Source organism: Miscanthus floridulus, chromosome 14 (assembly GCF_019320115.1).
Source record: "Miscanthus floridulus cultivar M001 chromosome 14, ASM1932011v1, whole genome shotgun sequence".
NCBI lineage: Eukaryota > Viridiplantae > Streptophyta > Magnoliopsida > Poales > Poaceae > Miscanthus > Miscanthus floridulus.
The window spans coordinates 95944819-95959964 of NC_089593.1; the positions used below are offsets into that span (position 1 = coordinate 95944819).

At 44.8% G+C, this 15146-nt stretch overlaps 2 protein-coding genes across 4 annotated transcripts; both read left to right on the forward strand.

Moving 5' to 3' along the window:
- Window positions 1-895: 895 nt before the first annotated feature.
- LOC136505242 (uncharacterized) lies at window positions 896-3041 on the forward strand. 3 transcript variants are annotated; one of them, XM_066500390.1, is made up of 4 exons: window positions 896-1027; window positions 1113-1309; window positions 1933-1997; window positions 2405-3041. In XM_066500390.1, exons 2-4 carry the CDS (start codon window positions 1162-1164, stop codon window positions 2492-2494), a joined length of 303 nt encoding a protein of 100 aa, XP_066356487.1. In that variant the 5' UTR covers window positions 896-1027; window positions 1113-1161; the 3' UTR covers window positions 2495-3041. The 3 variants fall into 3 exon arrangements, with proteins under 3 accessions (XP_066356487.1, XP_066356485.1, XP_066356486.1); XM_066500388.1 differs by having other exon boundaries at window positions 2418-3041; XM_066500389.1 differs by having other exon boundaries at window positions 930-1027; window positions 1104-1309; window positions 2418-3041.
- A 2357-nt stretch (window positions 3042-5398) lies between these two features.
- LOC136502543 (E3 ubiquitin-protein ligase EL5-like) lies at window positions 5399-6058 on the forward strand. Its single transcript, XM_066497808.1, has one exon. It carries the CDS (start codon window positions 5399-5401, stop codon window positions 5984-5986), a length of 588 nt encoding a protein of 195 aa, XP_066353905.1. The 3' UTR covers window positions 5987-6058.
- The last annotated feature ends 9088 nt before the right edge of the window (window positions 6059-15146 follow it).

Genomic DNA, 15146 nt, shown 5'->3' on the forward strand with positions numbered 1-15146 from the left:
CACAGAATGCCCTTCTGATTGCCAGATAAGTTGGTTCTGATATATAGCAACTAGGATCCTGGACAATGAGCCAATAGTTCTCGAGTTGCATAAACTTTTAGCTGCACCTGCCAATCAAATACAATGTTGTTTACACAAATTAGACTACAATCTTGCATAAACAATTGATAATTCCTTTTCAGGGTTACTGATAATTGGAACATGGTCAATCTACGCTAGTTGATTTTTTCTTTTTCTTTTTTTAAAAAAGAGCAAATGGCCAATTGTCTATCAAGAAAAAAGTGAAGCAAGCTTCATGTAAAACCAATATGGGACTTGCTCATGCATTTGAGGATCATCCAAATGAGAAGTCCATGAACATGTTTTAAATCCTTTTTTTTAATGTAAACGAACGAATGAAATGTTTCAGCACTGCAATTTGGTGGCGGCATTTGAAAGCTGTTTACCCAGATACTCTTACTTATATAACATTGTACATAAACCAAACTGTTGAGTAGTTTTGATCTTTTAATCAAACATTTAAGATTGCTTGGCCACTCGTCTTTTTTGACATCAAGTTTGACCACTCGTCTTATTCAAAAATTTGTGCAAAATATCACTTCTTTTGTCATGGCTTGGTTTATTAATAAGAGTTCTTCAAGAATGACTTAAATTTGACTATATTTGCATAAATTTTTTGAATAAGACGAGTGGTCAAACTTGAGGTAAAAAAAGTCAAACGTCTTATAATTTGGAATGGAGGGAGTAACATTGTACATAAACCAAACTGTTGAGTAGTTTTGATCTTTTAATCAAACATTTAAGATTGCTTGGCCTAGGATGTAGTAATAGAATCTACAAAAATGCTCATTCAACATTATATAAGTATAGTAGTAGAATAGAAGAAGAAGAAAAAACTCCTCAGCATCCCCGTGGTGGGCTGCATTGGGCCTTGCGGGCTGTCTGATTCGGCAACTCCCCGGCAAACCCTACCAGCACTCCAGCAGCAGCGCCGCCCGCCTCCGCCTCCTATCCCCTTCGCCGTCCGGTACGTTCCCCTCCCTTTCCTCCTCGCGCCGCCTTCGCCGAACTCCGCCGGGACGCGCTGATCCGTTCTCCCCTAGGCTGTGCAGGAATCTACGAGGAAGGCGTCTGCTCGTTCGCTCGCCGCGGCGTTGGAGGATGCCTCTGGGGCTGACACTGGGCTCGCTGGGCCGGGCGATGCGGCGGAAGCGGCTGTCTTCGCTCGACATCCTCTCCTCCAAGCGGGCGCCGCGGGATTACTACAAGGGCAAGAACTGCAAGCCCACCGGGTTCCACACCCGCAAAGGTAGCATTTTGCCATCCAGTGATCTAGGTCTAGCTGTCCAGCCGTGCCTGCAAGATAGGTGATCGTTGAAATGTTCGAATGAGAATTCGCAGGAGTGAAATTATGCGATCGGTGTAGCTTGACGTACAAGGCCATCCGCTGAAACAACCTAACGGCGTCAGTTGAAACTTAGCATTGTTTTAAGGCATACGAACTATACTGAACTAGTGATGCTATGCACTGAGGAAATTAGGAAAACCACCTCCAGTGTTTGTAGTTACATCACGTTTTCCAAGTCCGTTCTTCATCCGCCTACACCTGGTTATCTGTCTCCTCTGTCTCCTGTCCTTTGATCTGTAGATCAGCATATGTAGCGTACGGTCGTATATATAGATGTTAATATCTTTCCTTGCTTCAGCCTCAGATTGTACCTAGTTTGTAACCACCACAGTGTAGCTCTCGAGATCCTGTCCACTGGATTCTTGATGTTACTTCATTGAGTCAATATCTTCATTCACTTTCATAATATATACAATTATCATAAAATTGTAGTGGCGTAATTTTAGTTCCACTCAATCCTTTCTCATTGATAAGTAATTTTACTTTTATTCCTTTTTATTTTAAAATTTTATCTTCTTTTGCAGGTGGATATGTGATTGTTGATGAAAAGTTGCCAAGATTTGTGGTCCCTGACTTGACTGATTTCAAGGTAACTGGCCTTTTCTGGTTCACACTTTACAGACTTAGATAGCATGTTTCAAGTTTAATATCAAGTACCAAAGTTATCTTCTTCACTCCACAATTTAGTTTGCCAGATGAAATTGGAAGACATTCAATTTACGTTCAGGACTTGGAGCTTGGAGCACCAGTGGCCTAATTTAGGTTAAAAATACAAACCTGTGATAATAAGAAAGTCGTTGCAAATGCAGAAATGCCAAACCCAAGACAAACAGTTACAAAGTATTGAGTTGATATTATGAAATTGGTTACCGTAGCAAAGTTGAGTTTAGGACGGGGAAGGAGAGGGCCTGAAGACGGACAATTATCACCTATAACCTGTTATGTGGCTAAGATGAGTTGAGTTTCAATCTTTGCCTGCATTGTCTCATGAATCAGATGCCGATTGCAGCTGAAGCCATACGTGTCACAATGCGCCAGGGACCTCACAGCATCGACAACATCTGCTACTTCAGCAGAAACTACTGAAAACAAGAGCTGATTTTTATGTGACTGCTCTAGTCATTGCCTACCTTTTGCAGGAAGGCAGCCCAGCTTTGCAGTTGCCCATGTTCAGAGAATTAGCTACATAGGGACATTTCAGATATTTTTCTTGTAAGGGAAAATGTTATGGCGTAGCATGAATGACCCAAGTTGTTGGACCCTTCCCCGGACCCTGCGCAAGCTGGAGCTACGTGCACTGGGTGGCATGAATCACCTTGAAGTTTCTGGTCTTAGATGTACTGCATACATAGCGCTCGCTGTTCCTGCTTGTAATTTTGTTTTTTATATCTTAAGTAATAAATGTTTAAGTTAAGCTGCAAGAGTGCATAGCCTTGATCCCTGCAAGCTGGTTTGGAATGCTCCCAGGGAGTTACAGTTGTTGCAGTAGGCGTGTGGAGTTGGCTTGGTGCCTCGGTGATTTGGTTAATGAAGTTTAAGTGTGAGTGGTTTAAATTTACGGTAATAAACCCTCATAAGACTTTGACTTGCTCATCTTATATGACATAGCAGTGCTCCTGCTGTTTTTTAGAAGGAAAAAAGAAGATGTCATTAGTGCCCTCAGTGTGCTTGATCTGGTCAATTATGTCTTGACAAACGACTGAGATCTGACTGGAGTTTCTTGGCAAATAGAAACAGAAACAACAGCATCTGCAGGAACATAACAAATGTGTTGATGTGGTTGGTTTTACTAGTTAACATGATGACCTGTATCTGTATAATCTCTGGGGGCGTCATCATACATCAAATTGTTGTTAGCAATGGCAAATGTCATATCTGGAGGCGTCATCATACATCAATTTGCTGTTAGCAATGGCAAATATCATATGTGCCCATCCTGTCAGATACATGTCACATTCCAGTCAGGGGATTTCTTCTTCAAAAAAGATTGCTAGGCAGCAAGTTGCATCTTTTAAGAACTGACTGAAACAAAATCCTGGGCAACAACGGGTGAGTTACATAATCTTTCAGATTTTTTCGCTTCAATCACCTGAGATGATTGAGCTCCAAAGTCCAAACACCTCACATCACGACTACATCAGATGAATCTGCCAAACACGAAAAAAAAAATTGAATCTGCCAAACACACTCGGTACAAAAAAAATATATATAGATAGATTCGGGCTTTGTTCACATTACGACCTCGCGTAAACAGTTTGTTGGTTGTTTTTCAAAAGGGATCCAGATGACTGGAACATGAATACATGATCCATGCACGCACGTGGAAACAAACAAGAAACAGTCAAGTTCCTAGAATAAAATTTTGAGATTTGCTCGTGCGGCCGGTCTAATGATGAGTCAGTTGAAAATTCCAGTAACTTGTCAGTGCTGCAACCCCAAGTATTGTACCGGGTCCATCACACGTTCATATGTAGGAAGGAGTACACGTCAAATTTTTATAGTATTTATTTGGACGGGTTTCTCCTATGTTCAGACATCATTTGCCAGCTCGCACAAGCAACTGAGCTCTCCTTTCCTAAAAAAAAAAAACTGAGCTCTCCTTCTCATTCCATCTGCACAAGCAACAATCCGGACCTTAAACAGTCCAGGAATTTGAAGCGATTTTAGGCCTCGTTTGGGAGGAAAATTGCATTGAAACCACGAAATTTGAACTCCTACGTATTTCCTGCGAAATTTGGTCTTCAAACTTGCAACAAAAGGTGCGCCGCCCACGTGAGGCTGCGCACGAGAGCCAGCCAAACCCGTGGTCTCTGGGTGACGGAATTTGAACAACATTTGCTTTAGCCTTGGTTTAGTTCCAGGAATTTGGAATTTGGGGCTACTGTAGCACCTTCGTTTTTATTTGGCAATTAGTGTCTAAACATGGACTAATTAGGCTCAAAACGTTCGTCTCGCAATTTCCCACCAAACTGTGCAATTAGTTTTTTTTTTTCTGTCTACATTTAATGCTCCATGCACGGGCCGCAAACATTCGATGTGACAGGTACTGTAGCACTTTTTGGGATTTTGGACTTCAACTAAACACGCGCTTATTTGTTTTGCTGATTGACGATAAGCCGATAAGGCCTTCCACAGCGTGAGTGTTGCCTAATACTGTTCATTTCTGCCAACTCCACAGCGATGCTTCGTTCAGTTCCTTCCTGCAGTGTGTAGCTTCACTTCCTACTGTTCTTAGTGGATCCCACAAGCAATAAACAATAGCACAACCACGTATGCTGCCTGTGGTACCACACGAGAGAATCAATCTGCAATGAATAAAATACTTCTTTCGACGGTTTGGGCACCGACGCACGTACTTGCTTCGCTCCCTAATTTTCTGGCGTTGGCAGCACTCCCTGCAGTGTGAGAGGTGGTGCTTAAAAACTCTCTCTCCACTTGAAGCAGCACTCAGGCGATACACTGGAGAGGGCCTAAGGAGACCAACTTGTCAAATCAAATTCTCAGCAAACCCGAACGAATAAAAATACGTCGAATCAGGGGATATTCATTCCTGTCAGATCAAGCTACAGAGATCTCATTCCCTGCGTAATCTAGTGCATGCGCGCTTTACTTCCTTAATCGCCAGCCTAAGCACCCAGTTCTTGCATCATTATTATATATAATAACCTAGTTGGCAAAGAGGCAGCCTTTTTAGCTGCCGTTTCTGCACTCGTAACTTGACACGAATATGCCTCAAACACACTGATAAATCCTAGGCGAATTCAAGCGGTTGAAAAGAGACCAGCAGAAAATTCGGCGAATTTTGGTGAGGTGTCAGGCGGCGGTCGGTCTCAGGAATAGCTCCTGCGGGAAGCAACGAACAAACAAAGCAGCGGTAAAGACAGATTAGGCGATTAGTGGCCGTGGTTAATTAATTAATGAGGCCACCCGGTCATTAGCGCGTTTTGATTTTAACAGCGGTGCAGAAGCTTTGGCGCGCGCGTGGGGCGGATGGGACAGAGAACGAGGAGCCGTGCACGCGAGTCGGTGCCGGCAGCGGCGGCCATGACCAAGGACACCGTGCTGATCGCCGCCTCCGTGGCCGCGCTGCTCGTGTTCTCGGCCGCCACGTTCCTGTGCTCCAAGCGGCGCAGGCACGGCTGGCGCGCGCCGTCGCCGTCCCAGCGGCGCGACGCGGCGGGCGACGACGTGGAGCTGGGCCACGGCCACGGCGCGGCGCCCGGGCTCGACGACGCCGCGCTGGCCGCGTACCCGACGCTGCTGTACTCTTCGTCGTCGGACAAGGAGAAGGATGAAGAGACGGAGGGGCCGCGCGACGGCGCCGGGGAGACGGCAGGTGGGTCCGGGTCCGACGCGGCGCGGTGCGCGGTGTGCCTGGCGGACTACGCGGACGGCGACGAGCTCCGGTGGCTGCCCGGCTGCGGCCACGCGTTCCACCGCGGGTGCGTCGACCAGTGGCTGCGCCGGAGACCGACGTGCCCGGTGTGCCGCGCGCCTCCGCCGCCGCCTTTGCCGCCGCAGGCGGCGGCCAAGGGAGCAGCCGGCTGCCCTGCAGCGGAGGTTGCCGGCTCGTCGTGAAGCTAGTCGCGAGCTGAGACGCGCGGCCGGCGCGTGGGTAGTACGTCGTCGTAGCGTAGGAGGTTGCGCGCAATGCAGCACCGCTGCACCGGAGTGTAGATCGAGGAGAGCGGCGGAATTATAAAGCGCTTGACAGATTGTTTTTATTGGTTTTTAATTTCTCCTCTTCCTTCCTTGTACCTACATAGCTAGCTTGTGTTCAGTGACAGGAAAGGAATAGATCATGGATACTCCTTTCAAACAGAGGTATCTTTTTGGAGCTGTGCCTGTACGGTTGTTGTTCTTCTTGTTAATTTTCAGCAAGTTCGTTTTTCGTTACAGCGAAATGAATGAAATATGTATGATCGAGCAGAGTGATAGGAAATTCAAATGGTGAGAGAAACCTTCAGGAAATTCAAATGGATCTTGGTTATAATAATCCATATGATGTGCTTTTGTTTGAGTAGAGATGGAAGCTGCTTGCTTCATCACATCCACGTATTTTTTAATTCCCCCCCCCCCCTGGAAATTCTAATAAATCCTTTTCGTTATCGAATAAAAACGCATGCTTCCAGCCATGGCTAGCTACAGGCCGGTACGTACCTACAGGTCGTCGGCCGTCAAAGCAGCCAACTCTGCGTGCGACTGCGACGACGACGACGCTGCCTGTCGTCTTTTACCCTGGCAGACGAGGACGACGACGTCCGTTTCAAAGTCGTCTTGCGCCGCGCCAACCGCCGTTTGCATTTGCATTTAATGGACGCCACGACCGACGTCAACAGCCAGCTTCCCTAGTTGTACACAGGCGAGGCGACGAGCTCCGGGCTCCGGGCTCCGGCAAGTCCGCCGCGGTGGTGGCTGCCCGGATGCCGGCACGCGCGCGTTCCACCCGGGTGCGTCGAAAATTGGGCATGTGGCTGCAGGAGGGCAGTCCAACGATGTATTAACGATGCTTTCTATCCTCATTAAATAACTTGTCACGTAGGCTAAACGCTAACATGGTAACGTAATTAATAAAGAAAGAGAGCAAAAATCCTAGAAATGGTTTCCTCATGAAAAAATCAGGTCTTCTCTTGACCCAATACATCAAGAAACCATGAAATCGCCGTTGGGGAGAAACCACCAGTTTCTAAGGGGCTCGTGCCGCACTCCCATTGAAGGAAGAATATAGAGTTGGAAGAGAGAAAGAGAAAATAATTATTACTCATAGAAACCATGAGTTGAAAAGCAGTAATTTTTTTAATACGATATCCTATATTATAGAAATTACTAGTTTTTTTTATTGGGACTGTCCTGAGTTGATCGGCGGCCAACGTTCTCCCTCCATTATTCTGTTTTATTTTAAGATGAGACATCATTTAATGTGACACGGTCTCTTTAAATTATATAAAATTATATTTTCTCCCGCCTCCACCACTTCATTGTGCACCACACACGAGGGGGTTTTGTTCTTTAATCGCTTCTAAAATTTATGTCACATCAAATATTTAGATACTAATAAGAAGCATTAAATATAGATTAATTACAAAACCAATTACATAGATGGAGGCTAATTTGCGAGACGATTTTTAAGCCTAATTAATATGTCATTAGCACATGCTTACTGTAGCACCACGTTGTCAAATCATAGACTAATTAGGCTTAAAAGATTCGTCTCACAAATTAGTCGCAAGTTGTGCAATTAGTTTCGTAATTAGTCTATACTTAATACTCAATACATATGTCCAAACATTCGATGTGACAAGAATTTTAGGAGGGACTGCAGTAACCAAACATGGCCTTTATTTCTAAAATGAAGCGGCAGCAAATGAGTCCTATGCATGTATGGTATGGTCCTCTTCAAAAAAATGTATGCATGCCTAGTCATGGTTAAATTAGAGCAGGTACAACAATTGGCTTATAGCCAAGCTAACCAATATTTTTGCTGATGTGAAAGAAGAAGGAAGGAGAGAGAAGAGAGCTTGGCTCTTATGCAAGCAACAAGCTGAGCACGGAAGCATATGCACTAGTGGGTCCCAATAGATATGTATGTAAGCAGGGATAGGAAAGAGATTGGAAACATATAATAATAAAGAAATTTTGTAGAGAAATAGAAGACTACTGTTGTATAACTTGACTCTTATAACTTAACCTTATTATTGACTTTGTCTATCTTCGAAGAACCTCATGTAGTATTGTACTCCTATATAAACAGTACGTAGTACATATGATTTAAGGAATACATCAACCATGTTAAACTGGTTATATTCTTCTAGATAGACATGGTTGTGCTTTCTTTCCTTTCACAAAAGGAAAAAAAGGAGATGGTTGGTCCTTACCCGTACACCTGTGAGACAGAGACTCACGCGAGGTGTTTACCCTACCCAAAGTTCGAAAGGCGGAGGGAGTAAGTTTTTCTAAGTAAGAGTTGCATTTCTAGCTCCGCTAATCTGCTCTTGTCATCTGGCTATATGGTGGTACTACTACCGTTTGTTGGTGGTGCTCGGCATCGTGTTGAGTGTGCTAGTTGTGCTGTGTGTTGGTTGTCAGAGATAGTTGTGATGCTAGTGGTTGTTAGGGTTGAGGTGCTAGTTGAGTCGTTTTTTACCAAGTTATTTTAGCAGGGTCTAGTTACTGGTTGGGTTATTTCGATCAAGTTGGCTCAGTATAGTTTACCTGATGAGCAATTAGTAGAGCAGAGTTGTTAGTTCTTCAGTCGTTATGCTAAAGTTGTATGGGATGAGTAGCGTACTCTCCCTAGCATAGCATATGGTTCTTGGCCCCACGGTTTTCTACACGAAAGATTGGGTCGGCTAGGTTGGTTTCTCTATAATGTGTCCGGCAACAGCCGCCTGGCCCCAAAGAAACTGGCTTAGCCGATTTCAAGATCCGACTAAGCCGGTTTTTCTGGTCCGAGTCTGGTTTGAGTCTAACTCATTTCCGGCTCGATCAAACGAGACCAAAGACTTAATCTAAAAGAAATTATTAGATTGAATCTATTTGCATTAAAAAACCGATTAAGAAAGGACGACGAAAGTAAGTGATCTATTTTTTTTTCTTTATTCGTCCTATCTATAAGAGGAGAGCATATGAAAAATGTAACATATTCTTCCTTTTTTTAGCTCACTGGCCATTCGTTGGGAGTTTCGGGTTTGATGTGAAAAAACTTATTGTACTAGCTAGCTGCTTGTGCACGGATTGATGGTATAGTTAATAATAATCTAATGTAGTATGACCATCGATCTGTCTCTACTATATATAAATGAAAATAAGATGATATGATGGAGCTCCTAATTAGAAGGCATCGTCATCAATCACTTGATGCTGCATGCAGAAGAAATTAGAGCAGGTTCCATATATCCAACAATGTATACGGCAGCAGATTACAAATTCAAAAGTACAATGCTGCAAAAAATAAGTGATGCTTTTGATTTCCAGACAACTTGTTTGATCGTTTATCTTATTCAAATTTTTTATATAAATATTATCTATTTTGTTATGGCTTATTTTTATCATTAGAGATATATACTTTAATAATATGTTTTTATAATTTATATAAAATTTTAAATAAGACCAACGGTTCAAACAAGATGTCTGAGACTCAAAAAAAAAACGTCACTTATTATTTTGGGAGAGAGAGAGACTACATTGCACGTGTACGTATTAACATCGATCAACGGAACATACATTAGTTAATTCAGTGATCCCTTCTTCACCATATTCCATGCCGTCGATGTGAAGCAGGCTCTCCTGGCGCCCGAATTTTTTTATTTTTTAGCTTTTTTTTTAAAAAAAAAATCACAAACACGTCCCCGGAGGAAAATTTTTAGATTTTGGTTCCTTAGCTCGACGCCATCGATGCTGCCGCCGAGCTAACACGTCTCGGCGCCAGTGTCCCTGGCGTCAAGCTCTTGGGCTAGACGCTGACGTGACACTGATTTGGCAGGCATCTCGGCGCCGTCGACTCTGGCGCCGAGCTTGGCGCCAAGACGTATGGCGCTGAGCATGAGCGCTGCCAGTGGCAGGACGCTGCGGAGCGCTTGGGGCAGGCACGACGGCGACCGCTCAGGGAGCTAGCAGTAGCAGGGGCAGAGACATGGCGCGAGCCTCGGACAACCTTTCAGTCTGCTACGCCTCGCGCTGTAGCTATACTCCTTCTGCGTCCATGCATGCATGCGTCCGAAACTGCTCACATGTACGGTCCGGCCTGCTAGCCGCTGTGTCGCGGATGATTGGGACCTCCTGTGTTGGTTGTAGTACCCTGTTCGGCCGCACACCACTTCCTGTTGCTCCTTTTTTGCCTTTATGAGAGAGGCCGACGTGCGGCGGTCGGCCGGTTGCCCTACGTACTCACCCCACTTCCGTTTCTCTTCCTCTGTACGTATGCAATGAACGTTTCTCTTCCTCTATAGACCTGCCGTATTCGTCGCTTGCTGCGAGCCGGGTGACACGATGAGTCGACATGGCCATGCCTTGCCGGCTGCCGCCCTACACGCGCTCTGCTCTTGTGGGACGTGGGACATGAGCCACGGGCGACGTTGACGTCCATCTGGGCCGGATCGCGCACGTAGATCCATCACACGCACGCACACCTGTCCCCGTCGCCTGCACCGCCGGCCATTCGTGCATGGTGAATCGATGAGACACATTTAGTTCTACAGAAATGCTATACATCAACAGGGTGTTTTATCACTCGGTGGCACATGAATTTTTTTACCGCGCCTGCGACGTCGTGTCCACGTCGCTGCCGCGCCTGCGCACGCCCGTCCTCGCGCCGCCGCTGCCGCGCCCCGCATCTTCCCCAACTCCGGCGCCGTCATCAAATTTTCTCTTTGTCCTTTCATAGAAAAAAATTGTTACTTGTGATTTGTTACTTATGATTTGTGCCGGGAAAAAGAGGAGAGAGGAGGAAGATAAACAGTATCTATGAGGAAAAAAATTCATGTCTTCTCAGATGCTAAAACACCCGAGCATTAGATAAACAGACTCTTAGTTCTACTAGTTCTGGACGACGATTTGATGATGGAAGCGACGAGGGAGCTTCTGTGCGAACGCTGCGGTGCAGCCCGTGCCCGTCAACATGCGTCGCTGTCACCCCAAGGCATGGCCCGTCCGCCGGACACGTCCAGACTAGCTCCGTGCGTTCATAGCAGCACCGAGTGGACTGCTCATTGTCACTGACAACCGCCTGTTTGAAAGCTCTAGTTTGGTTTTGGTTAATTGATAAAACCCTAAGTGCTAACCTAGTTTATCAAGATGATCATGAGATATGTAGCACTACTCCAAGTGATGAAGCAATGACAAAGATCATGACAATGGTGATGTCATGGTAATCATCGAATGCTTGAACTTGGAAAAGAAGAAAGAGAAAAACAAAAGGCTCAAGGCAAAGGTATAAAATGTAGGAGCCATTTTATTTTAGTGATCAAGACACTTAGTGAGTGTGATCACATTTAGGATAGATAGCTGTACTATTAAGAGAAGTGAAACTCGTATCGAAATGCGGTTATCAAAGTGCCACTAGATGCTCTAACTTATTGCATATGCATTTAGGATCTAGTGGAATGCTAACACCCTTGAAAATGTTTGTGAAAATATGCTAACACATGTGCACAAGGTGATACACTTGGTGGTTGGCACATTTGAGCAAGGGTGAAGAAGTTAGAAGTGAAATGGAGTTGGTCGCAAAGATGCTGGCGTCGGTCAACTGACCGGACGCTGGGTCGCTAAGCGACCGGACGCTGAGGAACAGTGTCCGGTCAAGTTGTCGGATGGCATAGTGTTTAGGGTTAAGCACCGGACGTTGGGATGTGTCTGGTCAAGCATGACCAGACGTGTCCGGTCGGCAAAAACACGTTTTGGACCCTTACTGTAAATGACCGGACGTTGAGGGTCCAGCGTCCGGTCAACTCTGTCGGAGCGTCTGGTCAACATTTCGACCGTTGAGATCAAACGATCACCGTTGAACGCAGGAGACACGTGGCTGCCATAGGGCGACCGGACGCTGAGGAGCAGTGTCCGGTCAGTAGGACCGGAGTGTCCGGTCACCCCGATTAGTGCCCAGTGAAGGGGTACAACGACTCTATTTCGTGGGGGCTTCTATTTAAGCCCCATGGCCGGTTCAAGCTCTCTCTCTTGCATATTTTCATTGACATAGCAACCTTGTGAGCTTAACCTAACACCTCCCACTCATCTCCATCATTGATTCATCATCTTTGTGAGATTGAGAGAGAATCCAAGTGCATTGCTTGAGTGATTGCATCTAGAGGCACTTGGTATTCGTGTTGCGCTGCGGATTTCGCTTGTTACTCTTGGTGGTTGCCACCACCTAGATGGCTTGATGCAGCGGTGGAGGATCGGCACGAGTTGGTGATTGTTCATGGCCGTCTCCGGTGATTGTGAGGGGACTTGTACCTTCCCCGGCGGAGCGCCGAAAGGTAACTCTAGTAAATTGCTCGTGTCATTGAGTTACCTCACTTGTGGGTAGGTTCTTGCGGTGTCCTATCATGTGGACGACGTTTGTGAAACACCTCTTAGCCACCGAACCACCAAGTGTTGGTCGACACAACGGGGACGTAGCGTGTTGGCAAGCACGTGAACCTTGAGAGAAAATCGGTTGTCTTTTGCCATTTGGTATTCTCCCGGTGATTGGTTTATATTCATCTTGTGATTGGTTCATCCCTCTACACGGCGGTATAATCACCCTACTCACTCTCTCACATTCTTGCAAACTAGTTGTAGCAAGCTTTTTAGTGTAATTAGAATTGAGAGCTTGCTTTGTTATTTAAGTTCATCTAGTGGAGCTCTTTAGTGTAGCAAGATTGAGAGCTCTTAGTGAGTATTATCATAGTAAGTTGTGTGTGTACTAATCATTGCAACTAGAATTGTTGGATAGGTGGCTTGCAACCCTCGTAGAGCTAGAGCAAGTTTGCATTCCACTATTTGTCATACTAATCAAATTGCTCTAGTTGATTTGTAGATTTTTAAATAGGCTATTCACCCCCTCTAGCCATATTAGGACCTTTCAAGTGGTATCGGAGCCGTGGTCACCGTTTGATTAAAGGCTTAACAACCTCGGTGTCAAATTATGGCTCAAGTTGTGTTCAACCATGTGGGGGCAAACCACCGTTCTTTGATGGCACAAGCTATGATTATTGGAAGAGAAAAATGAGAATGTATCTTGGTTCAATCAATGATCAAGTATGGAAAGTGGCCGAGAATGATTATGCTATCATTGATCTCGACAATCCCACCAACCAAGACAAGACCAACAAGTAATGCAACACAATGGCTCTCAACACCATATACAATGCCATTGATTCCAAGGTGTTTGAGCAAATTAAAGATTGTGAAAGAGCAAATGAGGTGTGGAGGAGATTGGAGAAAACATATGAGGGCACACCGGCGATAAAGAGTGCCAAGTTATACATTCTCAAGGACAAATTGACAAGCTTCAAGATGAAGGAAGATGAGAGCATTCCGGAGATGTTCCATCGATTGCAAGTAATTGTCAATGACTTGAAGGCATTGAGAGAGAAGATCAAGGATGATGATGTCTCTCATCGGTTCTTGATGTGCTTACCTCTAAGATTTGAGATGTTGAGATTGCTCATCATAAGAGGAGGATTGAAGGATATTACCCCCAACCAAGTACTAGGTGATGTCATGACTCAAGAGACATACCATGTGGAAAGGAAGGGGGATGACAAGAATGAGAAGAAGGAAGAAGAAGACAAGAAGAAGAAGAGCATAGCATTCAAAGCTAGCTCATCATCATCCAAGAACAAGGGCAAGTCCAAGAAAGAATCAAGTGATGATGATAATCTTAGTGATATTGATGATGAAGCTATGGCCCTCTTTGTCCGTAAGATGGGAAAATTCATGAAGAAGAAGGGCTATGGTGCAAGAAAGAGAAGAGATCACACAAAGAAGAAAGAGTATGTGAGAAGATGCTACAATTGCAAGAGCTCCGATCATATAGTAGCAAATTGTCCATATAATAGTGATAATAATGAGGATAAGAAGAAGAAGCATAAGGAGGATAAGAAAGAAAAGAAGGAGAAGAAGGAGAAGAGAATGACCTTCCAAAAGAAGAAGGGTGGAGGCTATGTAGTCACATGGGATAGTGATGGCTCCTCGCATAGTGATGGCTCTAGTGATGATGACAAGAAATCTATCAAGAGAGCACTAGCAAGCATCGCCATCAACAACAAGCCCTCCATCTTCGACACTCCATCAACATGCCTCATGGCAAAGCCTACCAAGGTAAAATACGATGAGAGTGATGATAATGAATATGAAAGTGATTCTTGTAGGGATGATGATAATGATGATGAGGAGTACACCAAGGAGGAACTCTTGAACATGTGTGAGCAAGTACATGCTTGCAATGAGATGAAGAGAAAGGAGTGCAAATAATTGCGCAAGAAAGTAAAATTTCTTTAGTAATCCTTTGATGAGCTAAATGCCACTCATGAGAGGCTAATGGAAGCCCATGAGAAGCTTGGCAAAGCTCACTCTAAGCTTAAAAAGGCTCACTCCTCTCTCATTGAGCAAGTCAAAGTGGAGGAAGCCAAGAAGGAGCAAGTAATAGTATCATGTGATGTGGGACTAACATATGATCTTATTGATGATTGTTTTCATAAGTCCATTTTAGTTGCTCCCACTAACACTTCTTGTAGCACTACTACTTCCATTTCACCTTTGAGTGATGGTCTCACTTGTGATGCCTCACTTATGGTGGAAAATGAGAACCTCAAGAAGGAGGTGAATGAGCTCACTCGTGCCTTAGGCAATGCCTATGGTGGAGAAGCCCACTTGCTAAAGTGCTTGGATAGCCAAAGGTTTTCTCTCAATAAAGAGGGATTAGGCTATACTCCCAAGAAAGGCAAGGCGGCCTTTGTCACTCCCAAAGCTAGCTTTGTGAAGGGCAATGGTCGGTTTTGCAATAGATGCAAGCAAGTTGGGCATATAGAGCAACATTGCAAGATTAACAAGAACAAGCTACCTAATGTATCCTCAATTAAATTTGATTCTTGTTACATGCTTTTTAAGGGTGCCAATGGTGTGAAGGCTAAGTTCATCGGTACACCAATTGTGGGCCCAAAGAAGAAGGCTATTTGGGTACCAAAGACCTTGGTAACTAACCTACAAGGACCCAAGCAAGTTTGGGTACCTAGAAGAAATTAATCTTCTTTTGTAG

Coding starts and splice junctions, on each gene's coding strand:
- LOC136505242 (XM_066500390.1), top strand. CDS start 1,162: ATGCCTCTGGGGCTGACACTGGGCTCGCTGGGCCGGGCGATGCGGCGG. Junction 1,310..1,932: donor CGGGTTCCACACCCGCAAAG/GTAGCATTTTGC, acceptor CTTCTTTTGCAG/GTGGATATGTGATTGTTGAT. Junction 1,998..2,404: donor CTGACTTGACTGATTTCAAG/GTAACTGGCCTT, acceptor CTCATGAATCAG/ATGCCGATTGCAGCTGAAGC.
- LOC136502543 (XM_066497808.1), top strand. CDS start 5,399: ATGGGACAGAGAACGAGGAGCCGTGCACGCGAGTCGGTGCCGGCAGCG.